The 24,919-nt window shown below is 55.9% G+C and overlaps 1 protein-coding gene across 1 annotated transcript in view; it reads right to left on the bottom strand.

Annotated features, from left to right (window-relative positions):
* LOC119957118 (Krueppel-like factor 1) overlaps positions 1 to 24,600 on the bottom strand; it is a 51,545-nt gene extending 26,945 nt beyond the window's left edge. The window contains exon 1 of the mRNA XM_038784820.1: positions 24,293 to 24,600. Coding sequence (XP_038640748.1) covers positions 24,293 to 24,379 — 87 coding nt within the window. The 5' untranslated portion in view covers positions 24,380 to 24,600. The remainder of the gene's footprint in view (positions 1 to 24,292) is intronic.
* Between the last annotated feature and the right edge of the window lie 319 nt (positions 24,601 to 24,919).

Raw genomic sequence — 24,919 nt, 5'->3', positions numbered from 1 at the left:
GGTTGACACTTATTGATGGTTACAGTGCAGAAACAATGTTGTGTTTACTTGTTCATTGTTTATTGAATGTTCATTTTAGTGTCCAGTGTTGTGCTCTGTGGGGCCTGGCTGAACTTGCTTTGGAACAACAGGCTGACATGAGACCCGTACAAGATAGGCCCGAGGGAGGCCCATCGCAGACAGGCCCAAGGGAGGGAGGGACGGCCCGTCGCAGACAGGCCCGAGGGAGGGAGGCCCGGCGCCTCGTAGACAGGTCTGAGGGAGGGGGGCCCGGCGCCTCGCAGACAGGCACAAAGGAGAGGGGCCCGGCGCCTCGCAGACAGGCACGAGGGAGAGGGGCCCGACGCCTCGCAGACAGGCCCGAGGGAGGGAGGCCCGGCGTCTCGTAGACAGGCCCGAGGGAGGGAGGCCCGCGCCTCGCAGACAGGCCCGAGGGAGGGAGGCCCGGTGCCTCGCAGACAGGCCCGAGGGAGGGAGGCGCCTCGCAGACAGGCCCGAGGGAGAGGGGCCTGGCGCCTCACAGACAGGCCCGAGGGAGGGAGGCGAGTCGCAGACAGGCCCAAGGAAGAGGGGCCCGGTGCCTCGCAGACAGGCCCGAGGGAGGGAGGCCCGGCGCCTTGCAGACAGGCCCGAGGGAGGCCTGGAGCCTCGCAGACAGGCCCGAGGGAGACCCGGCGCCTCGCAGACAGGCTCAAGGGAGACCCGGCGCCTCGCAGACAGGCCCAAGGGAGGGAGGCGCCTCGCAGACAGGCCCGAGGGAGACCCGGCGCCTCGCAGACAGGCCCGAGGGAGGGAGGCCCGGTGTGACGCAGACAGATCCGAGGGAGGCCCGGCGTGACGCAGACAGGCCCGAGGGAGGCCCGGCGTGACGCAGACAGGCCCGAGGGAGGCCCGGCGTGACGCAGACAGGCCCGAGGGAGGCCCGGCGTGACACAGACAGGCCCGAGGGAGGCCTGGCGTGACGCAGACAGGCCCGAGGGAGGCCTGGCGTGATGCAGACAGGCCCGAGGGAGGCCTGGCGTGACGCAGACAGGCCCGAGGGAGGCCTGGCGTGACGCAGACAGGCCCGAGGGAGGCCTGGAGCCTCGCAGACAGGCCCGAGGGAGGCCTGGAGCCTCGCAGACAGGCCCGAGGGAGGCCTGGAGCTTCGCAGACAGGCCCGAGGGAGGCCTGGACCCTCGCAGACAGGCCCGAGGGAGGCCTGGAGCCTCGCAGAACGGCCAGAGGGAGGCCTGGAGCTTCGCAGTCAGGCCCGAGGGAGGCCTGGAGCCTCGCAGTCAGGCCCGAGGGAGGCCTGGAGCCTCGCAGTCTGGCCCGAGGGAGGCCTGGAGCCTCGCAGACAGGCCCGAGGGAGGCCTGGAGCCTCGCAGACAGGCCCGAGGGAGGCCTGGAGCCTCGCAGACAGGCCCGAGGGAGGCCTGGAGCCTTGCAGACAGGCCCGAGGGAGGCCTGGAGCCTCGCAGACAGGCCCGAGGGAGGCCTGGAGCCTCGCAGTCTGGCCCGAGGGAGCAGGCCTGGCCTGACACAGACAGACCCGAGGGAGGAGGCCTGGCATAATGCAGACAGACCCGAGGGAGGAGGCCTGGTGTGACGCAGACAGACCCGAGGGAGGAGGCCTGGCGTGACGCAGACAGACCCGAGGGAGGGAGGCCTGGTGTGACGCAGGCAGGCCCGAGGGTGGGAGGCCTGGAACCTCGCACTCTACACCACCTCCCCCCACAGTCTACACCACCTCAGTCTCTCTCTCTAGCTTTAAGAGACTCCTTAAACCCTCCATCTTTAAACAGGTTTTCAGCCCTCTGTCCTAATTCCATCTATTTTGGCTCAAAACGCTATTTGACAATATCCCTGTGAAATGTTTTGGGAGGTATTGCTGCATTCAACGTGTTTTATAGCTGTCATCATTTTTCCTAGAGGCCAGTTTCTGTAACATGCGTGTGATTTGCCTATGTGATCAGTTTGTCCTCTCCAGCTATTGCAGATTTCTGTATTTAACCTCACCCCGGGGCGGTGCAGCAAGTAGCTCACCACCCGCTCCGGGTGAGCTAGTAAATCAGCCCCAAAATGGCCGACTATTAAGTGGTTTATATTAGCCAAGGCTGAAAGTTCCGATCAGAGGCAGCGCGGATAAATCTCATTCCAGGGGCATTTCAGTCCCTCCAACGTCAAAGGTTTGATTTTACCTCATTTCAACCACAGGGTGAAAGGGCTGGTTCTCGGGTACATAGAAGATAGGAGCAGGAGGCGGCCTTTTGGCCCTTCGAGCCTGCTCCGCCATTCATCACGATCATGGCTGATCATCCAACTCAATAGCCTAATCCTGCTTTCTCCCCATAGCCTTTGATACATTCTCCCCAAGTGCTACATCCAGCCGCCTCTTGAATATATTCAAACTTTTAGCATCAACTATTTCCTGTGGTAATGAATTCCACAGGATCACCACTCTTTGTGTGACAAAGTGTCTCCTTATCTCTGTCCGAAATGGTTTACCCTGAATCCTCAGGCTGTGACCCCTGGTTCTCGACACACCCATCATTGGTAACATCTTCCCTGCATCTACCCTGTCTAATCCTGTTAGAATTTTATAAGTCTCTATGAGATCCCCCCCTCATTCTTCTGAACTCCAGCAAGAACAATCTTAATCTAGTCAATCTCTCCTCATATGACAGTCCCGCCATCCCAGGAATCAGCCTGGTAAACCTTCGCTGCACTCCCTCGAGAGCAAGAGCATCCTTCCTCAAAAAAGGAGACCAAAACTGCACACAATACTCCAGGTGTGGCCTCACCAAGGCCCTGTACAATTGCAGCAACACATCCCTGCTAGACACTTGAAATGTGTCTACTTCAATGCCAGGAGTATACGAAATAAGGTAGGGGAACTGGCAGCATGGGTTGGTACCTGGGACTTCGACGTTGTGGCCATTTCAGAGACATGGATAGAGCAGGGACAGGAATGGTTGTTGCAGGTTCCGGGGTTTAGGTGTTTTAGTAAGCTCAGAGAAGGGGGCAAAAGAGGGGGAGGTGTGGCGCTGCTAGTCAAGGACAGTATTACGGTGGCGGAAAGGATGCTAGATGGGGACTCTTCTTCTGAGGTAGTATGGGCTGAGGTTAGAAACAGGAAAGGAGAGGTCACCCTGTTGGGAGTTTTCTATAGGCCACCTAATAGTTCTAGGGATGTAGAGGAAAGGATGGCGAAGATGATTCTGGAAAAGAGCGAAAGTAACAGGGTAGTTGTTATGGGAGACTTTAACTTTCCAAATATTGACTGGAAAAGATATAGTTCGAGTACATTAGATGGGTCGTTCTTTGTACAATGTGTGCAGGAGGGTTTCCTGACACAATATGTTGACAGGCCAACAAGAGGCGAGGCCACATTGGATTTGGTTTTGGGTAATGAACCAGGCCAGGTGTTAGATCTGGAGGTAGGTGAGCACTTTGGAAACAGTGACCACAATTCGGTGACCTTTACGTTAGTGATGGAAAGGGATAAGTATACCCCGCAGGGCAAGAGTTATAGCTGGGGGAAGGGCAATTATGATGCCATTAGACATGACTTAGGATGTGTTGGTTGGAGAAGTAGGCTGCAAGGGTTGGGCACACTGGATATGTGGAGCTTGTTCAAGGAACAGCTATTGCATGTTCTTGATAAGTACGTACCAGTCAGGCAGGGAGGAAGGGGTCGAGCGAGGGAACCGTGGTTTACCAAAGAAGTGGAATCTCTTGTTAAGAGGAAGAAGGAGGCCTATGTGAAGATGAGGCATGAAGTTTCAGTTGGGGCGCTTGATAGTTACAAGGAAGCGAGGAAGGATCTAAAGAGAGAGCTGAGACGAGCAAGGAGGGGACATGAGAAGTCTTGGCAGGTAGGATCAAGGAAAACCCAAAAGCTTTCTATAGGTATGTCAGGAATAAAAGAATAACTAGGGTAAGAGTAGGGCCAGTCAAGGACAGTGGTGGGAAGTTGTGTGTGGAGGCTGAGGAGATAAGCGAGATACTAAATGAATACTTTTCGTCAGTATTCACTCAAGAAAAAGATAATATTGTGGAGGAGAATGCTGAGACCCAGGCTATTAGAATAGATGGCATTGAGGTGCGTAGGGAAGAAGTGTTGGCAATTCTGGACAAGGTGAAAATAGATAAGTCCCCGGGGCCAGATGGGATTTATCCTAGGATTCTCTGGGAAGCCAGGGAAGAGATTGCTGAGCCTTTGGCTTTGATTTTTAGGTCATCATTGGCTACAGGAATAGTGCCAGAGGACTGGAGGATAGCAAATGTGGTCCCTTTGTTCAAGAAGGGGAGTAGAGATAACCCCGGTAACTATAGGCCGGTGAGCCTAACGTCTGTGGTGGGTAAGGTCTTGGAGAGGATTATAAAAGATACGATTTATAATCATTTAGATAGGAATAATATGATTAGGGATAGTCAGCATGGTTTTGTGAAGGGTAGGTCATGCCTCACAAACCTTATCGAGTTCTTTGAGAAGGTGACTGAACAGGTAGACGAGGGTAGAGCAGTTGATGTGGTGTATATGGATTTCAGTAAAGCGTTTGATAAGGTTCCCCACGGTCGGCTATTGCAGAAAATACGGATGCTGGGGATTGAGGGTGATTTAGAGATGTGGATCAGAAATTGGCTAGTTGAAAGAAGACAGAGAGTGGTAGTTGATGGGAAATGTTCAGAATGGAGTTCAGTTACGAGTGGCGTACCACAAGGATCTGTTCTGGGGCCGTTGCTGTTTGTCATTTTTATAAATGACCTAGAGGAGGGCGCAGAAGGATGGGTGAGTAAATTTGCAGACGACACTAAAGTCGGTGGAGTTGTAGACAGTGCGGAAGGATGCTGCAGGTTACAGAGGGACATAGATAAGCTGCAGAGCTGGGCTGAGAGGTGGCAAATGGAGTTTAATGTGGAGAAGTGTGAGGTGATTCACTTTGGAAAGAATAACAGGAATGCGGAATATTTGGCTAATGGTAAAATTCTTGGTAGTGTGGATGAGCAGAGGGATCTCGGTGTCCATGTACATAGATCCCTGAAAGTTGCCACCCAGGTTGATAGGGTTGTGAAGAAGGCCTATGGTGTGTTGGCCTTTATTGGTAGAGGGATTGAGTTCCGGAGCCATGAGGTCATGTTGCAGTTGTACAAAACTCTAGTACGGCCGCATTTGGAGTATTGCGTACAGTTCTGGTCGCCTCATTATAGGAAGGACGTGGAAGCTTTGGAAAGGGTGCAGAGGAGATTTACCAGGATGTTGCCTGGTATGGAGGGAAAATCTTATGAGGAAAGGCTGATGGACTTGAGGTTGTTTTCGTTAGAGAGAAGAAGGTTAAGAGGTGACTTAATAGAGGCATACAAAATGATCAGAGGGTTAGATAGGGTGGACAGCGAGAGCCTTCTCCCGCGGATGGAGGTGGCTAGCACGAGGGGACATAGCCTTAAATTGAGGGGTAATAGATATAGGACAGAGGTCAGAGGTGGGTTTTTTACGCAAAGAGTGGTGAGGCCGTGGAATGCCCTACCTGCAACAGTAGTGAACTCGCCAACATTGAGGGCATTTAAAAATTTATTGGATAAGCATATGGATGATAAGGGCATAGTGTAGGTTAGATGGCCTTTAGTTTTTTTTTTCCATGTCGGTGCAACATCGAGGGCCGAAGGGCCTGTACTGCGCTGTATCGTTCTATGTTCTATGTTCTATGTTCTAAACCTCTCGCAATGAAGGCCAACATACAATTAACCTTCTTTACCACCTGCTTACCTTCAGCGAATGCTGCACAAGGACACCCCGGTCCCGCTGCACACTCCCCTCTCCCAATTTACAACCATTCAGGTAGTAATCTGCCTGTTTTTGCTTCCAAAATGAATAACCTCACACTTATCCAAATTATACTGCATCTGCCGTTGATTTGCCCACTTGCCCAACCTGTCCAGATCATGCTGTAGGATCCCTGCATCCTCGTCACAGTTCACCCTCTCACCCACATGCTGGGGTCTTGCATAGTTTAAATGGCAGAATAGGAAAACTTCACCCCTTGCTCTTAGCTATTGACCTGTTCATTGGGATGTGACGCAAGGCTGGCAATGCCAGCCTTTTGTTGCCCATTCCTAGTTGCCCTCGAGGCCTGCCCGTGACACCCTGAGCCTCGCGCCAGCCTGCCTTCACAATGAGCAGAAGCGAAGGTCAGCCGAGTGTGCCAGCTAATGGACCTTCTCCCTGGACCCCTTGTAGTCTGTATTGTGTTGAAGCTTCCACGATGGCATGCAGCAGGGAATTCCAGGGCATTGTCATAGCAACAAGGACTGAACATTGATACCTGTCCCAAGTCAGGGCATTGAGAAACGGGCAGCGTTCCTTTCTGGTTCAACACAAGGAGTAACACCACTGACTCTATCACTGTGGATATCGGCAACTAACAGCGATGATAAAGGAAAACGTAAACATATCTTTGAAAAAAAAAAGTTTACATTCATGTAGCGAAGTCACGTGGGATCAGAAGTGAGCTGGCAAGGTGGATACAGAACTGGCTAAGTCATAGAAGGCAGAGAGTAGCAATGGAAGGGTGCTTTTCTAATTGGAGGGCTGTGACTAGTGGTGTTCCGCAGGGATCAGTGCTGGGACCTTTGCTGTTCGTAGTATATATAAATGATTTGGAGGAAAATGTAACTGGTCTGATTGGTAAGTTTGCGGACGACACAAAGGTTGGTGGAATTGCGGATAGCGATGAGCACTGTTAGAGGATACAGCAGGATTTAGATCGTTTGGAGACTTGGGCGGAGAGATGGCAGATGGAGTTTAATCCGGACAAATGTGAGGTAATGCATTTTGGAAGGTCTAATGCAGGTAGGGAATATACAGTGAATGGTAGAACCCTCAAGAGTATTGACAGTCAGAGAGATCTAGGTGTACAGGTCCACAGGTCACTGAAAGGGGCAACACAGGTGGAGAAGGTAGTCAGGAAGGCATACGGCATGCTTGCCTTCATTGGCCGGGGCATTGAGTATAAGAATTGGCAAGTCATGTTGCAGCTTTATTAAAAGGGGGGGGGGGGGGGGGGGGGGGGTCAATGAGCCCCCCCCCCCAACTAAACTGATCACCTGAAATGTTCGATGGTTAAATGGGCCGGTCAAGAGGGGACGTGTGTTCGCGCATCTTAGGGGACTGAAGGCAGGCGTGGTAATGTTGCAGGAGACGCACCTTAGAGTAACTGACCAGATTAGATTGAGGAAAGGCTGAGTCAGTCAGGTCTTGCATTCGGGACTAGATTCAAAGACTAGAGGGATCGTGATCCTGATCAATAAGCGGGTGATGTTTGAGGCGGCTAGAATAGTTTCAGATGTGGGAGGTCGGTACATTATGGTCAGTGGGAAACTGGAGGGGGTGCAGGTGGTATTAGTAAATGTGTTTGCGCCAAATTGGGATGATGTGGAGTTTATAAAGAGGATGCTGGGGAAGATACCGGACCTGGACTCGCACAGGTTGGTCATGGGAGGGGACTTCACCACAGTTATTGACCGGTCAAGCTCGAAAACGGGCAGGGTGCCAGCAATGGCAAAGGAACTAAGAGGGTTCATGGAGCAGATTGGGGGCGGGGTTGATCCATAGAGATTTGGGCAGCCGAGGATGAAGGAGTTCTCCTTCTACTCACACTTTCATAAAGTGTACTCCCGGATTGATTTCGTTATTTTGAGCAGGGCCTTACTGGCAGGGGTGGTGGACACGGGGTACTCGGCGATCACAATCTCAGACCATGCTCTGCACTGGGTGACCTGCAGGTTAGTAAAGACAGTAATCAGCGCCCGCACTGGAGGTTAGATGTGGGATTTTTGGCTGACGAAGGGGTGTGCGAGCGGCTGAGGAAATGTATTCAGAACTACCTGCAGGTCAACAACACGGGGAAATTTCAGCAGCGATGGTCTGGGAAGCACTGAAGGCGGTGGTCAGAGGGGAGCTGATCTCGATTAGGGGTAGCATGGTGGTTAGCATAAATGCTTCACAGCTCCAGGGTCCCAGGTTCGATTCCCGGCTGGGTCACTGTCTGTGTGGAGTCTGCACGTCCTCCCTGTGTGCGTGGGTTTCCTCCGGGTGCTCCGGTTTCCTCCCACAGTCCAAAGATGTGCGGGTTAGGTGGATTGGCCATGCTAAATTGCCCGTAGTGTCCTAATAAAAGTAAGGTGGGGGGGGGGTGGGGGGGGGGGTGGGGGGGGGGGTGGGGGGGTGTTGAGTTACGGGTATAGGGTGGATTCGTGGGTTTGAGTAGGGTGATCATGGCTCGGCACAACATTGAGGGCCGAAGGGCCTGTTCTGTGCTGTACTGTTCTATGTTCTATGTTCTATGATACGGGCCCATAGGGAGAAGGTGAACAAGGCAGAGACAGACTCACTGGTAAAGGAGATACCACAGATCGATAGGAGGTATGCGGAGACCCCAGAGGCAGGGCTTTTAATGGAACAGCAGAGGCTACAGGCGGAGTTCGGCTTGTTAACTACAGGGAGGGCGGTGGAGCAGCTGAGAAAGGCGAGGGGGGTGTGATCTGAGTATGGAGAGAAGGCCAGCAGAATGTTTGTACAGCAGCTTAGAAAGAGGGAGGCAGCCAGGGAGATGGGGAAAGTAAATGACGGAGATGGGAACCTGATTGGAGATTCAGCGGGGGTGAATAAGGCGTTTAGGGATTTCTACAGTAGGCTGCACAGGTCAGAACCCCCTATGGGGCCGGAGGGGATGAGGCACGTCTTGGAGAGGCTGAATTTCCCAAAGGTGGACGGAGAGCTGGTAGAAGGGCTGGGGGCCCCGATCGGGCTGGAAGAGATAGTGGAGGGTCTGAAGGCCACGCAGTTGGCCCCGGGGCCGGACGGGTATCCAGTGGAGTTTTATAAAAAGTTCTCTGGGATATTGGGACCGGTGTTGATGAGGATGTTCAATGAGGCAAGGGAGAGAGGGGTGCTGCCCCCGACGATGTCATAGGCAATGATTTCGCTGATTCTGAAGCGGGACAAGAACCCGGAGCTGTGCGAGTCCTACAGGCCGATATCCCTGTTGAATGTGGATGCCAAACTGCTGGCCAAAATTTTGTCCTCCAGGATTGAGGATTGTATTCTGGATGTTATTGGGGAGGACCAGACAGGGTTTGTTAAGGGTAGGCAGCTGGTGGCCAATGTAAGAAGGTTGTTAATTGTGATCATGATGCCCCCGGAAGGTAGGGAGGTGGAGGTAGTGATCGCAATGGATGCAGAAAAGGCTTTTGATCGGGTAGAATGGGATTATCAGTGGGAGGTACTGGGACGGTTCGGATTTGGCCGAGGCTTTATTGACTGGGTCAGGTTGCTGCATTAGGCTCCTGTGGCAAGCGTATGGACGAATAGGACAACATCGGACTATTTTAGGCTGCACTGGGGGACGAGGCAGGGATGCCCCCCTCCCCATTGTTGTTTGCATCAGCCATAGAGCTGTTGGCGATTGCTCCGACAGCATCTTGGGGCTGGTCCGGGGTGCGGTGTGGAGTACAGAGTCTCGCTCCATGCAGACGACCTGCTCCTGTATGTATCGGACCCAATAGAGGGGATGGAAGAAATCATGAGGATTCTAGGGGAATTTGGCCGGTTTTCGGGGTATAAGCTAAATATGGGGAAATTGAGATGTTTGCGGTCCAGGCGAGGGGACAGGAGAGGCGATTGGGGGAGCTGCCGTTTTAGATTAGTAGGGAGAAGCTTTAGGTACCTAGGCGCGGGAATGGGACCAGCTGCATAAATTAAATCTGGCCCGGCTAGTAGACCAAATGAAGGACGATTTTCTGAGGTGGGACGCACTCCCGTTGTCACTGGTTGGGAGGGTGCAGACGGCGAAGATGACGGTCCTCCCGAGATTCCTTTTCGTGTTTCAGTGTCTCCCCATCTTTATTCCGCGGTCCTTTTTTATACAGGTCAACAAAGTGATCTCTGGCTTCGTTTGGGTGGGCAAGACCCCACGGGTAAGGAAGGTAATGCTTGAGCGGAGTCGGGGAGAGGGCGGGCTGGCGCTGCTACATTTTAATAACTATTACTGGGCAGCGAATATAGCCATGATCAGGAAGTGGGTAGTGGGGGAGGGGTCAGCATGGGAGCGTATGGAACGTTGGTAACTGTGCCTCTGCCGTTCCCGTCGGCACGGTATTCCACCAGCCCCATGGTGGTGGCGGCCCCGAGAGTCTGGGGGTAATGGAGGAGACATGTGGGAGCGGAGGGAGCATCGGTCTGATCCCCAATCTGTAACAATCACCGGTTTGCCCCGGGAAGTATGGATGGGGGGTTCGGGATATGGCAGAGAGCAGGGATTGAGAGGATGGGGGATATGTTTATAGAGGGGAGCTTTCCGAGTATGAGGGCGCTGGAGGAGAGGTTTGGGTTGGCGACGGGAAACAAATTCAGGTATCTGCAGGTGCGGGACTTCCTACGTAAACAAGTGTCAACCTTCCCGCTCCTACCGCTAAGGGGGATTCAGGACAGGGTAGTTTCTAGAGGGTGGGTAGGAGAAGGGAGCATCTCGGACATTTACAAGGAACGTATGGGGTCAGAGGAGACACCGACCGAGAAGCTGAAGCGCAAGTGGGAGGAGCTGGGAGGAGAGATAGAGGATGGTCTATGGGCGGGCGCGTTGAGTAGAGTCAACACGTCCGCAACATGTGCCAGGCTCAGCCTGATACAATTCAAGGTTGTTCACCGGGCCCACATGACAGTGGCCCAGATGAGCAGGTTCTTTGGGGTAGAAGACAGGTGAGCAAAATGTGCGGGAGGACCAGCGAACCATGTCCACATGTTCTGGACATGTCCGAAGCTTAGGGGATTTTGGCAGGGGTTTGCAGATGTCATGTCCACGGTGTTAAAAACAAGGATGGCACCGAGTCCTGAGGTGGTGGTTTTCGGAGTGACGGAAGACCCGGGAATCCAGGAGGAGAAAGAGGCAGACATTCTGGCCTTTGCTTCCCTGGTAGCCCGGAGATGGATATTATTAGCTTGGAGGGACTCAAAGCCCCCGAAGTCGGAGACCTGGCTATCGGACATGGCTAGCTTTCTCTGTTTGGAGAAAATCAAGTTCGCCTTGAGAGGGTCAATGTTAGGGTTCGCCCAGAGGTGGCAACTGTTCGTCGACTTCTTTGCGGGAAATTAATAGTCAGCAGAAGGGGGGGGGGGGGGGGTTAGTTTAGCTTAGAGTAGGTGGTTAAGAAAGGTGGTGTCATAATATACACACAGGTATATGATGGTGCACAGACAGACATTGATTGACACACAGGATGACCAGTGAACACACAGAACACAGCAGCCAATCACCAGACAGGACACGACCACTATAAAGCCAGAGGGCACTAGTTTTCCCGCTCTCTCGGGATCCAGCCTCTGAGACAGTCAGAGCCCGTGAGCAACAATTAGAACATCCACCATGTGGTAGTAAGATAGTCTGGTCAGGTTAGCCTCAGGTCTCCAGTTAAGTCAGCATAGTGTCAACCCACAGTTAAAGTATGTATGATAGTTAAGAGTTCAATAAAATCGAGTTGCATTTCTTCAAGTGTTGGAAGCCTGTCTCTCTCACTGCTGCAGTAAACGCAGTCCTCGCAGACCCAGCTTACCCAACACATCAGGTGGGGCCTGTAAGGGAGGGAGACGGCTTTTGCACTATGTTCATAGTTTCATGTACATTGTTTTGTTGTTGTTATAATACCAAAAATACCTCAATAAAATGTTTATTCAAAAAGAAGTGAAACCGCCAGCACAGCACGATCCCACAAACAGCAATGTGATAATGATTAGATCATCCGTTTCCATGGGTGTTGGGCGAGGAATAAATATTGGCTGGGGCCCCGGGAGGAACTCTGCTCTTCTCCGAAATAGTGGCACCTTTCGGAAGAAATAGGGGTGAGAGTCGGCCATTCAGCCCTTCGGGTTGGCTCCTGTATTCAACGGGATCATGGTCTTTTACTTCGACACCACCTTTTTTGCATTGCCCCCATGTCTATAACAACCAGAAATGTGTCGATCTCAAGTCTTGAACATATTCAATGACGGAGTCTCCATCAGGAAATAAAGGATGCCAAAGATTCACCTCACCTCAGTCCTAAATGGCCTACCCCTTATTCTGAGACGGTATCCCCTGGCTCTCAACGCCGCCACCCCCGCCCCCCCCCCCCCCCGGCCCCGCCAAGGGAAATGTTCACCTGGGGTGGTGGGGAGGGAGGGGGGGGGGGTGCAGACAGGATCTGGACACCATTCTCATCTGGGAAGACACCATCTCCATCCTCTGACCAACCTCCATCCTCTGACCAACCTCCATCCTCTGACCAACCTCCATCCTCTGACCAACCTCCATCCTCTGACCAACCTCCATCCTCTGACCAACCTCCATCCTCTGACCAACCTCCATCCTCTGACCAACAAACTCACAAAAAAAAAACCCTGGATAAAAATCTTGCCGCAAAATATCACATTTCCAAGTGTTGAAAGAATGAGGGAGAGAAAGGGAGAAAGATATTCTTTGCTGGCTTCAGAATGTTACCACTCTCAGTTAGTCTCACCCGAAGGCAATTCATCTCTCACTGACCTCAAGATATCGTGCCATGAGCAGCAAGGAAACGATGCGGCCTTCAGATGTTGGTTGTCACAACAGCTGCCACATATGTTACGTGCCAAATATCCCTCGTCAGTACAAAACAACACAGCACGAGCAATGCCAGAGGCGAGCTGCCGGTATATTGAATATTAGCTTCGAGTGAGTGACAGGGGGTGGTTTAACCCCCGAATCTTACTAATGCCATCCGATTGGCTGCTCCTAACCGTAAGCCATCAGCTGCAGGTCCCAGGCTTCAGAGCTTTGAGATGCCCCTTTGAAGCAGCCTTTTCCAGCAAGCTTTGGTAACTGGTTACCACTGGCCCGTTTGGCCCGTCTCCAAATTTACAGCACTTGTGAAGCTCGTTTTGCTAAAGGAATCGGCACTTTCTAAACGGACGGTGTCACCGTGAAGCTGAGCGACTCCATTGCAACTGGTCAGCAAGTCACCACCTCCTCACGGGCCATAGGGACGGGTGAAGTCCCTCCAGTTAAATATATAATGGGAAATTGAACTTGGGGAACATAGATCATTGAATTTACAGTGCCGAAGGAGGCCATTCGGCCCATCGAGTCTGCACCGGCCCTTACTAAGAGTACCCTACTCAAGCACACCGTATTAACCCCGTAACCTCCACTTCACCTTTTTGGACACCAAGGGCAATTTAGCACGGCCAATCCACCTAACCTGGACTGTGGGAGGAAACCGGAGCACCCGGAGGAAACCCACGCAGATACGGGGAGGACGGGCAGACTCCCCACAGACAGTGACCCAAGCCGGGAATCGAACCTGGGACCCTGGAGCGGTGAAGCAACTGTGCTAACCACTATGCTACCGTGCTGCCCACACATAGGGGTCTATTCACACTCAAGAAAAGAAGTTTAATCTGGATTTCAGACTCGTGACTAACAGAGAGGCCCGATCTATTAACCTGTCTTGACTTTCTGCAAATTCAGGCAGGCCACATATTCTGAGTATTTATAGTTAATTTAATCTAGTTATTGCTAATCAGACCAGACATGGACCAGATAACAAGAACAAGGGACACACATTTATAAAGCTTCTTGAACATATTAAAACATCCCCTGGGGTGGGGATAATTTCAAAATTGTCAACAAAAATGTATTTGGCGGAATTCTCCGTTCCTGAGACTAAGTGTTGACGCCGGGGCTGGATTCACGGACTTCCACGACAGCAAAGCTGGCGCCGCACCTGGACCAATTCAGGGACTGTGGAGGGACTAGCACCGGCTCCACGTGGAACACAATCAATTCCAATGAGAAATGGTGCAGGATTCGCCAGGCCCGTGATGGACACTCGGGAGGCTGACAAGCTGCAGCCGCAGATACACATTACGAACCTCCCCCACACACACACACACTCATCCCAGCCCACAAGATGGCACTGGTTGTGCTGGAGCGCAGCCTATAGTTGATTGGTTGGTGGGGCCAGAGGGGGGTGGTATGGGGGGCACCCAGATGACCTGTGGCACTAAGTTCACAGTGGGCAGTCAGCAGCGTATGCAGCTGCATGGCTGCCTTGCAGCCTGCGGCAATGATGTTCCGTGCCAGTCCACCCCGGCCCTGCCTCCTGGCCAACCCCTACTACTCCCCCTGGCTTTGGCAGAAGCCCCCCTGCCAGAGACACGGCTGTCAGCACACTATTGCAATGTTGGACACTTCCCGTACCCCCTCTCTCTCCCTCAGCAGCCACGGTGCCCGTTTCACGATTTTTAAAAGCACAAGTGAACCTCGCCGTCGGGAATTCGCCCCAGTGGAGGTGGAGCATCACATAGGCCTCGGAGCATTGCATGAGGCACCGGAGCATCGCATGAGGCCCCGGAGCATCACATAGGCCTCGGAGCATCGCATGAGGCACCAGAGCATCGCATGAGGCCCCGGAGCATCGCATGAGGCCCCGGACCATCGCATGAGGCCCCGGACCATCGCATGAGGCCCCGGAGCATCACATGAGGCACCGGAGCATCGCATGAGGCACCGGAGCATCGCATGAGGCACCGGAGCATCGCATGAGGCCCCGGACCATCGCAGAGGCCCCGGGGCATCGCATAGGCCCCGGACCATCGCAGAGGCCCCGGACCATCGCATGAGGCCCCGGACCATCGCATGAGGCCCCGGACCATCGCATGAGGCCCCGGAGCATTGCATGAGGCCCCGGGGCATTGCATAGGCCCCGGACCATCGCAGAGGCCCCGGACCATCGCATGAGGCCCCGGACCATCGCATGAGGCCCCGGGGCATTGCATAGGCCCCGGACCATCGCAGAGGCCCCGGACCATCGCATGAGGCCCCGGACCATCGCATGAGGCCCCGGAGAATACCGGGTCATGCCCGCAAAAGATATGCTTACGGTGTTTACTATATGTGCGGAGAGGAACACATTGACTCCGCTGTCAAGGCACCGGAGAATTGCGATTTGGCGTGAAACCACGGCTCACCACGATTTTGCCACCCAACCATATTTCCCGAATCCGGTGTCAGCGGACAGAGAATCCCGCCCATTGTTTGACTGAAGAATAGCTGCTGGCCAATAGTTCAGTCAAAGAGATATGTTCTGAGGAAGAGAGGGAGAAGGATCGTGAGGCAAAGAATGCCAGAGAAAGATTTCCCGAGCTGGAGGGTCCAGATGACTGAAAATTGGCTGCCAGAGGCCGAATTATAGAAATTAGGGATTCCAGAATTGGAGGAGCAGCCGGGATTTCGGAGAGTTATATCGAGCGGGAGCAGATGGGCAGGGAAGAGCGGCCAGGCTCTGCAAGCAAGGACGGACATTTTAAAACAGACCATTTGCCAAACCAGCAATGTAAATGAAGGGGCATCGGAGGTGATATTAACACCTTCGATCAGAAAGACCCCCTTCAAGACCCTCTCCGCAGTGGAATTCCCCCCCCCCCCCACCGTGCTGCTATCCCCATGCTCCAGTCTTCAAATGCAAAATTCCTCAGCAACTTCAGATGCTTCCGCGATATTCCTTGGGATACAGCCATTGGTTTGTTTTTGCAACCAATCCCTCCTATAACTGGGAAAATCCTGGAGAGGCTTTATTTGCTGTTTAAGCGTGGTTAGCACTGTTGCAAAGCACAGCCTCACAGCTCCAGGGTCCCAGGTTCGATTCCCGGCTTGGGTCACTGTCTGTGCGGAGTCTGCACGTTCTCCCCGTGTGTGCGTGGGTTTCCTCCGGGTGCTCCGGTTTCCTCCCACAGTCCAAAGCTGTGCAGGTTAGGTGGATTGGCCGTGCTGAGTTGCCCTTAAGTGTCCAAAAAAGGTGAGGTGGGGTTGCTGGGTTACGGGGATTAGGGTGGAGGCGTGGGCTTAATTAGGATGCCCTTTCCAAGGGCCGGTGCAGACTCGATGGGCCGAACGGCCTCCTTCTGCACTGTAAATTCTATGATCTTTTCCCCCTCTGTGCAGGTTTCTGAAGGGGAGTTTCTCTCGAGTGGTGTGGAGATCATGACGTGAATTTAGAAACTCACTGGAGCAAACGTTCAATCATTTGTTTTGGAATCCAGGTGAAGGGTTTGTTGGCTGTTTGGTTTTGAGGGGAGTGAAGGCTGGGAGGATTACTGAAATGACTGGGGACATCTGATATCTTCTTGAATTATGTAATCAGCAATTTCACATTACGGGTGAAGCTGTCTAGTGAGAACGCACGGTTACTCGACACAACATTCTAAAATTCCATCCAGGTTAAATCCTAAACTCCTGCCCAAAGTTTTGCTTGAATACTTTTTTTGTCCTCTGAATAACCTTAGAATATTTTAACACATCAAAGGGAGCTTTGTGAATGCAAGTTGTTGTATATATGTGGCTCTGTGGTAACCCCTAGACCTTTGAAGGTTTTTAAGACCCCTTTTCGAGGAGATTGAGCACATAAACCAGGCGGGCGCTCCAGCCGAGCCACCGAGGGAGTGCTGCACGGTTAGAGATGCCGTCATTCAGATGAAATAAGGCCCTTGGCCGCCCACGCAGGTGGATGGGAAATCTCCCATTGCAGGGAGGAAGAGCAGGGTGGAGTCCTCACTCGTGTCCAGGCCGATATTTGTCTCCCCCTAGGGGTAGGCAGTGGCAGCGACGTAGTGGTTTTAATCCAGAGACCCACCTCTGGGTTTGAATCCCAACCAGTCAAAAAAAAATCTGGAATTAAATGATGACCGTTGTCGATTGTTGCCGGAAAAGCCCATCTGGCTCACTCATTGAGGCTGTTTAGCACAGGGCTAAATCGCTGGCTTTGAAAGCAGGCCAAGCAGGCCAGCAGCACGGTTCGATTCCCGTACCAGCCTCCCCGAACAGGCGCTGGAATGTGACGACTAGGGGCTTTTCACAGTAACTTCATTTGAAGCCTACTCGTGACAATAAGCGATTTTCACTTTTTTTCACTTTCATGGCCTTTAGGGAAGGAAATCTGCCGTCCTTACCTGGTCTGGCCTACATGTGACTCCAGACCCACGGCAATATGGTTGACTCTTAAATGGCCTCACAAGGGCAACTGGGCAATAAATTCATGCCTAAACCAAATTAAATAAGAAGAAAACTAACCGAGGGGTTTATTGTCACATTCATGTTTATGGGATCTTCTGAACACAAACTGGTTGCCACTTTCCTATTTTACCACTAGTGACTGCACTTCAAAATGTATTTTCATTAACTGTGAAGGAACATCCCAAAACCTTTCCTTCTCTGTTGGATTTCGAACTATCCGGGCCTTTTTTTTTTGCCTCACATTCCAAACCTAAGTCTTCCTTGTGAGCATCACTAGAGAATTTCGGAATGTTTTCCTGTGGGATTACCGCTAGCTTTGCCTGCTCCACAGGTCGGGAGCCTCGCGATGCTGGGAAAAGCGAGAATCGGTTCAAGCGAGAGCAGCCACTGGCCATGGCAGTGTGTTGAAGTGCAAGAACCGGGGGAGTGCTACATTGCCAGAGTTGCTGCACATTGCACCGGGGCCTGGCGGTGTGGGATCCCACCAAAACAATACAGATTTTAAAAAGGGATGCTTCGTGTCTGTGGGATCTTGCTCTGCACGGAATGTCCACCGCATTTTCCTCACACAGGACGGAACGCCGCACGCTCCAGAAAACGCTGCTGACTGTCACGATGGACTTCAGAATAGCAACAGTTTCACTCTTTGCAATCGCAATGGAATTCTCAATTGAAATTATTCCAGAAAGATCTTTATCTCGCAGGGCCAACCGTAGCAAAACAAAAAAAACTAATTTTGCACAAAGAAAAAAAAAAATCAGTTGACAATTCTTGTAAATTCCATGGACCAATCATGCATTCGCACTCGATCTCACCTGACCTCCCAGTTCCCTGTTTCCCTCCTCCCTCACTAGCACTAGCCACTACTCCCCTTCACCGCCCGCCGCCACCTACCATTGTCTATCCATCAACAACTGGTTCAATCCTCCCAGCACGGTAGCACAGCAGTTAGCACTGTTGCTTCACAGCCCCAGGGTCCCAGGTTCGATTCCCGGCTTGGGTCACTGTCGGTGCGGAGTCTGCACGTTCTCCCCCTGTGTCTGCGTGGGTTTCCTCCGGGTGCTCCGGTTTCCTCCCACAGTCCAAAGGATGTGCAAGTTAGGTGGATCGGCCATGTGCTAAATTGCCCTTAAGTGTCCAAAAAAGGTTAGGTGGGGTTACTGGGATAGGGTGGAGGTGTGGGCTTAAATGGGGTGCTCTTTCCAAGGGCCGGTGCAGACTCTGTGGGCCGAATGGCCTCCTTCCGCACTGTAGGTTCTGTGATTCCCCACACTCATTCCCCCCTCCCCCGACACACACACACACACATACAAACATAAGATGCCTCCTGTGGTAACTCCACAAGATCCCTTACTTCAGATACTGTGCCATAAGAGGGCAATGATGATGGCGGGCTATGCTTGGCCAGGTATTGGAGTGGCCTCGGCTACCTACCACAGTCACATAGCAAGGATTTGCAGGCTTTTACTTATCAACCTGTTTGGCTACATTTTGAACACACCTTCCATGGACGTCAAGTACTGAGGGGGTGACTTAAAACCAGAGCTACTGTCCCAGAGGCAAGGGGTGCTACCCACTGCACCCCTCCCATCCCCCCCCCAAATATTTAATACCTTGTACACACCATTATTAAATTCACCATTCTAAATTTGACCAAATTGCTAATTCAACGTAACTAAACGTGCCATTAGGTCAATACACACACGCTTATTTTTTAAGATTATAAAGAAAATGATTAATTCTTTCCCCCTGGAGATTGCTAATGCACATCCACACTCGAATCGACCACATTGAGTGTTCCCGTAAAGGTCAGCGGGAGTGTCTAATATTTACAATCACAGTATTATCAAATACTTTCTGCTTTTATTTCCCATTCCCAGCATGTTGATCTGGGCCTGGCTGCACCTTGCAGTGTGAAATTCCTATTTCACAACAAAACCGCAAAACCTGCTATTCGACTATGAAAGGCTTGCTGGCAGTGTTACCGTAATATACTGAAACCTTCCCCCCCCCCCCCCCCCCCCCCCCCCCGTCCTTCACACACATTCAGTGCAATAACACAAGGTGATGTCATCTTTATACCGTCCCCATTTTTCAGTAAAGTGAGATTTTCACCTCCACTCCTCTCACCCCCCTCCCCTCCCCTCCTCCTCCTCCTCTCCCCCACCCCTCGTCCTTCACCACCCCCTCCCCTCTCCCTCCCTCTCCCCCACCCCTCGTCCTTCACCACCCCCTCCCCTCTCCTCTCCCTCCTCCTCCTCTCCCCCACCCCTCGTGCTTCACCATCCCCTCCCCTCCCCTCTACCTCCTCCTCTCCCCCACCCCTCGTGCTTCACCATCCCCTACTCTCCCTCACCCTCCCCATCTCTCCCACACCCTCACCCCCTCAATCCTCCCCCCTCTCCCTTCCTCACTCCCCCGCTATTCCCTCCTCACTCCAATCCCCCCTCCCCTCCTCCCTAACCCTAATTACTCTCCCCCTCCTCACTCTCTCCACCTCTCCCCCTCCCCACTCTCTCCACCTCTCCCCCCTCCTCACTCTCTCCCCCCCTCCTCACCCTCGCCCCCTCTCCCCTCCCCAATCTCTCCTCCTCCCCCTCTCTCCCTCACTCCCTCCCCCTCCTCCCTCCTCCTCCCCCTCCTCTCTCCTCCCCCTTCCCCCTCCCCTCCTCACTCTCTCCACCTCTCCCTGTCTCCACCTCTCCCCCTCCCCTCCTCACTCTCTCCACCTCTCCCCCTCCCTGTCTCCACCTCTCCCCTCCCCTCCTCACTCTCTCCACCTCTCCCCCCTCCTCACCCTCTCCCCCCCTCCACCCCTCTCTCTCCCTCTCTCTCCTCCCCTCCTCACTCTCTCCCCCTCCCCCCTCACTTTCTCTCCCCCTCCCCCCTCACTTTCTCTCCCCCTCCCCTCACCCCCTCACACTCTCTCCCCCCTCCCCTCACTTCTCATCCCCCTTCCCCTCACTCTCTCCCCCTCCCTCCGCACTCTCCTCCCCCCTCCCTCCGCACTCCCCCCCTCCGCCTCCGGCACTCTCGCTCCCCTCCCCTCCTCACTCTCTCTCCCCGCCTTCCCCGCCTCACCTCTCCCCCCTCCCCTCCGCACTCGCTTCCCCCCTCCCCTCCCACTCTCGTCCCCCCCCTCCTCACTCTCTCCCCCCCTCCCTCCTCACTCTCTCCCCCCCTCCCCTCCTCACTCTCTCCCCCCTCCCCTCCTCACTCTCTCCCCCCCTCCCCTCCTCACTCGTGCCTCTCTCCCCCTCCCCTCCGCACGCTCTCCCCCCTTCCCCCTTGCTCATCGCTCACATCGTCTCCACCTCCCCTCACGCTCTCTCCCCCCTCCCCCCTCACTCTCTCCCCCCTCCCCTCCTCACTCCCCCCCTCCCCTCCTCACTCTCCCCCCCCTCCCCTCCTCACTCTCTCCCCCCTCCCCTCCCTCCTCACTCTCCCCCCTTCCTCACTCTCCCCCCCTCCCCTCCCCTCCCCTCCTCCGCTCTCCCCCTCCCCTCCTCGCTCTCTCCCCCTCCCCTCCTCGCTCTCTCCCCCCTCCCCTCCTCGCTCTCTCTCCCCCCTCCTCGCTCTCCTCTCCCCCTCCCCTCCTCGCTCTCTCCCCCTCCCCTCCTCGCTCTCTCCCCCCCTCCCCTCCTCGCTCTCTCCCCCTCCCCTCCTCGCGCTCTCCCCCTCCCCTCCTCGCGCTCTCCCCCTCCCCTCCTCGCGCTCTCCCCCTCCCCTCCCTCCCCTCCCCTCCCCCTCCCCTCCCCACGCTCTCCCCCTCCCCTCCCCACGCTCTCCCCCTCCCCTCACCACGCTCTCTCTGCCCCCCTCACCCTCGCTCTGCCCCCTCACTCGCTCTGCCCCCTGACTCGCTCTGCCCCCTCACTCTCTCTGCCCCCTCACTCGCTCTGCCCCCTGACTCTCTCTGCCCCCTGACTCGCTCTGCCCCCTCACTCTCTCTGCCCCCCTCACTCTCTCTGCCCCCCTCACTCCTCTCCCCCCCCTCACTCTCTCCCCCCCTCACTCATTCTCTCTCCCCCCCCTCACTCCTCTCTCTCCCCCCTCACTCACTCTCTCCCCCCCCCACTCACTCTCTCCCCCCCTCACTCACTCTCTTCCCCCCCCCTCACTCACTCTCTCCCCCCCTCACTCACTCTCTCCCCCCTCACTCACTCCTCTCTCCCCCCCCTCACTCACTCTCTCCCCCCCCTCACTCACTCTCTCCCCCCCTCACTCACTCTCTCCCCCCTCACTCACTCTCTCCCCCCCCCACTCACTCTCTCCCCCCCTCACTCACTCTCTCCCCCCCTCACTCACTCTCTCCCCCCCTCACTCACTCCTCCCCCCCCTCACTCACTCTCCCCCCCCTCACTCTCTCCCCCCCCACACTCACTCTCTCCCCCCCCCTCACCACTCTCTCCCCCCCCCTCACTCACTCTCCCCCCCCCACTCACTCTCCCCCCCCCCACTCACTCTCTCCCCCCCTCACTCTCTCTCTTCCCCCCCTCACTCACTCTCTCTCCCCCCCCCTCACTCACTCTCTCCCCCTCACTCACTCTCCTCCCCCCCTCACTCTCCTCCCCCCCTCACTCACTCTCTCCCCCCCGCACTCTCTCCCCCCCTCACTCTCTCCCCCCCCACTCTCTCTCTCTCTCCCCCCCTACTCTCTCTCTCCCCCCCTCACTCCTCTCTCCCCCCCCTCACTCTCTTCCCCCCCTCACTCTCTCCCCCCCCTCACTCCTCTCTCCCCCCCCTCACTCTCTCCCCCCCTCACTCTCCCCCCTCCCCCCCTCACTCTCTTCCCCCCCCCCTCACTCTCTTCCCCCCCTCACTCTCTCCCCCCCTCCTCTCTCCTCTCTCTCCCCCCCTCCCTCACTCTCTCCACTCTCTCCCCCCCTCACTCTCTCCCCCCCTCACTCTCTTCCCCCCCCTCACTCTCTCCCCCCCTCACCTCCTCTCCCCCCCCACCTCCTCTCCCCCCCCCACCTCCTCTCCCCCCCCCACTCTCCTCTCCCCCCCTCACTCTCCCCCCCCTCACTACGCTCCCCCCACTCTCCCCCCCCCACACACTCCTCCCCCCCCCACTCTCCCCCCCCCCCCCACCCCACTCTCCCCCCCCCCACACACTCTCCCCCCCCCCACTCTCCCCCCCCCCCCCACTCTCCCCCCCCCACCCACGCTCCCCCCCACTCTCCCCCCCCACCCACTCTCCCCCCCCTCCCTCCCCCCCCACTCTCCTCTCCCCCCCCACCTACTCCCCCGCTCACCGCCTCCCCCCCACTCTCCTCTCCCCCCATCCTCCTCTCCTCTCCCCCCATCCTCCTCTCCCCCCCCCCACCGCCTCTCCCCCCCCCCACCTCCTCTCCCCCCCCCACTCCCCCCCCCCACTCTCCTCCCCCTTCTCCTCGCCCCCCCCCCTCACCTCCCCCCCTCACTCCTCTCCCCCCACGCTCCCCCCCCCACACTCTCCCCCCCACCCCACTCTCCCCCCACGCTCCTCTCCCCCCCCCCCACTCTCCTCTCCCCCCCCACTCTCCTCTCTCCCCCCCCCACTCTCCTCTCCCCTCCCCCCCCACTCTCCTCTCCCCCCCCACTCTCCTCTCCCCCCCCCACTCTCCTCTCCCCCCCCCACTCTCCTCTCCCCCCCCCCACTCTCCTTTCCCCCCCCCACTCTCCTCTCCCCCCCCACTCTCCTCTCCCCTCCCCCCCACTCTCCTCTCCCCCCCCCACTCTCCTCTCCCCCCCCCCCTCTCCTCTCCCCCCCCACTCTCCTCTCCTCCCCCCCACTCTCCTCTCCCCCCCCACTCTCCCTCCTCCCCCCCACACTCTCCTCTCCCCCCCCACGCTCTCCCCCCCCCCACTCTCCTCTCCCCCCCCCCTCTTCCCCCCCCTCTCCCTCTCCCCCCCCCCACTCTCCTCTCTCCCCCCCCCCCCACTCTCCTCTCCCCCCCCACTCTCCTCTCTCCCCCCCCACTCTCCTCTCCCCCCCCCACTCTCCTCTCCCCCCCCACTCTCCTCTCCCCCCCCCCCCTCTCCCCTCCCCCCCCCCCACTCTCCTCTCCCCCCCCCACTCCCTCTCCCTCCCCCCCCCCCCCACTCTCCTCTCCCCCCCCCATCCTCCTCTCCTCCCCCCCCCCCCTCTCCTCTCCCCCCCCCCTCTCCTCTCCCCCCCCCACTCTCCTCCCCCCCCCCCACTCTCCTCTCCTCCCCCCACTCTCCTCTCCCCCCCCACTCTCCCTCCCCCCCACTCTCCTCTCCCCCCCACTCTCCTCTCCCCCCCCCACTCTCCTCTCCCCCCCCACTCTCCTCTCCCCCCCCCACTCTCCTCTTCCCCCCCCACTCTCCTCTCCCCCCCCCACTCCTCCTCTCCCCCCCCACTCTCCTCTCCCCCCCCCACTCTCCTCTCCCCCCCCCACTCTCCTCTCCTCCCCCCCCCACTCTCCTCTCCTCCCCCCCCACTCCCTCCTCCTCCCCCCCACTCTCCTCTCCTCCCCCCCCCACTCCTCCTCTCTCCCCCCCCCTCTCCTCTCCCCTCCCCCCCACTCTCCTCTCCCCCCCCCACTCTCCTCTCTACACCCCCACTCTCCTCTCTACACCCCCCCCCACTCTCCTCCCCCCTCACGCTCCTCCCCCCCCCACTCTCCTCTCCCCCCCCCACTCTCCGTCCGCCCCCCCCCACTCTCCTCTTCCCCCCCCACTCTCCTCTTCCCCCCCCCACTCTCCACTCCTCTTCCCCCCCCCATCTCCTCCTCCCCCCCCCGCACTCTCCTCTTCCCCCCCCCACTCGCTCCTCTTCCCCCCCCCCTCTCTCCTCTTCCCCCCCCCCTCTCCTCTTCCCCCTCCTCTCTCCTCTTCCCCTCCCCTCTCCTCTTCCCCCCCCTCTCCTCTTCCCCTCCCCTCTCCTCTTCCCCCCCCTCTCTCCTCTTCCCCCCCCCCACTCTCCTCTTCCCCCCCCCCCACTCTCCTCTTCCCCCCCCCCCTCTCCTCTTCCCCCCCCCCCCCCACTCTCCTCTTCCCCCCCCCCACTCTCCTCTTCCCCCCCCCCATTCTCCTCTTCCCCCCCCCACTCTCCTCTTCCCCCCCCCCCATTCTCCTCTTCCCCCCCCCCCACTCTCCTCTTCCCCCCCCCCCCATTCTCCTCTCCCCCCCCCCCCCCCCCCCACCTCTCCTCTCCCCCCCTCCCCTCCCCTCCCAGTTAAGTCCCTGCAGCTCTGATCTGCTCCATGCTGCTGTACCTTAATGATCGCGTTCTGTCTCTCCTGGAAGTTGCTGTTGTTGGCAAACGAGCTGATGGAAGGGAGGACAGTGTCTGCTGAAGCCATGCCGAGGGGAGGTTAGGCAGCAGTGTGTCACCCTCCAGGTTGTTGTGGGGAAGAGGCACCCTGTTGTCTGTGTGGCTGCACTCCCTTGTGTCTGCCTGATTCTCTCTGCTGACTGCTCACTCTCATAATCACCTCCCCGTTCCCGATCTGACAGGCAACAGGTTGGCTCCCAATTCTCCCTTTAACCACCCCCCCCCCAGCTGGACTGTGAACGGGGGCTGTCCTTGTCCCTGATTAATATTCAGACGCCTGATTTAAATGAACACACTTCAATATTAATGAAAGTTTCTGCTGGCTAAGGGCGGTGCCTGTCAGTTGCAAGTTTTGAAATTGACACCCCTCCAAAAAAAAGTGTCCAAACTTTTGGAAAAAAAAGTTGAATGAACTTTTAAAATAAAGTTTAATAAAACATGTTAAAACTTTATGGAGGGAAAACTCTTCTGGCAGGTTTTTTTTGGTAATGTTGACAAGATGATTTAAGAAGTTTAGTATTTTAAAGTAACTTTGTTTGCATCAGCTTCTGTTGACACACGCAATGTT

This window comes from Scyliorhinus canicula, chromosome 25, assembly GCF_902713615.1.
Source record: "Scyliorhinus canicula chromosome 25, sScyCan1.1, whole genome shotgun sequence".
NCBI classification, from domain to species: Eukaryota; Metazoa; Chordata; class Chondrichthyes; order Carcharhiniformes; family Scyliorhinidae; genus Scyliorhinus; species Scyliorhinus canicula.
The sequence above is the reverse complement of the archived record's forward strand: the minus strand, read 5'-3'. Positions and strand labels throughout refer to the sequence as shown.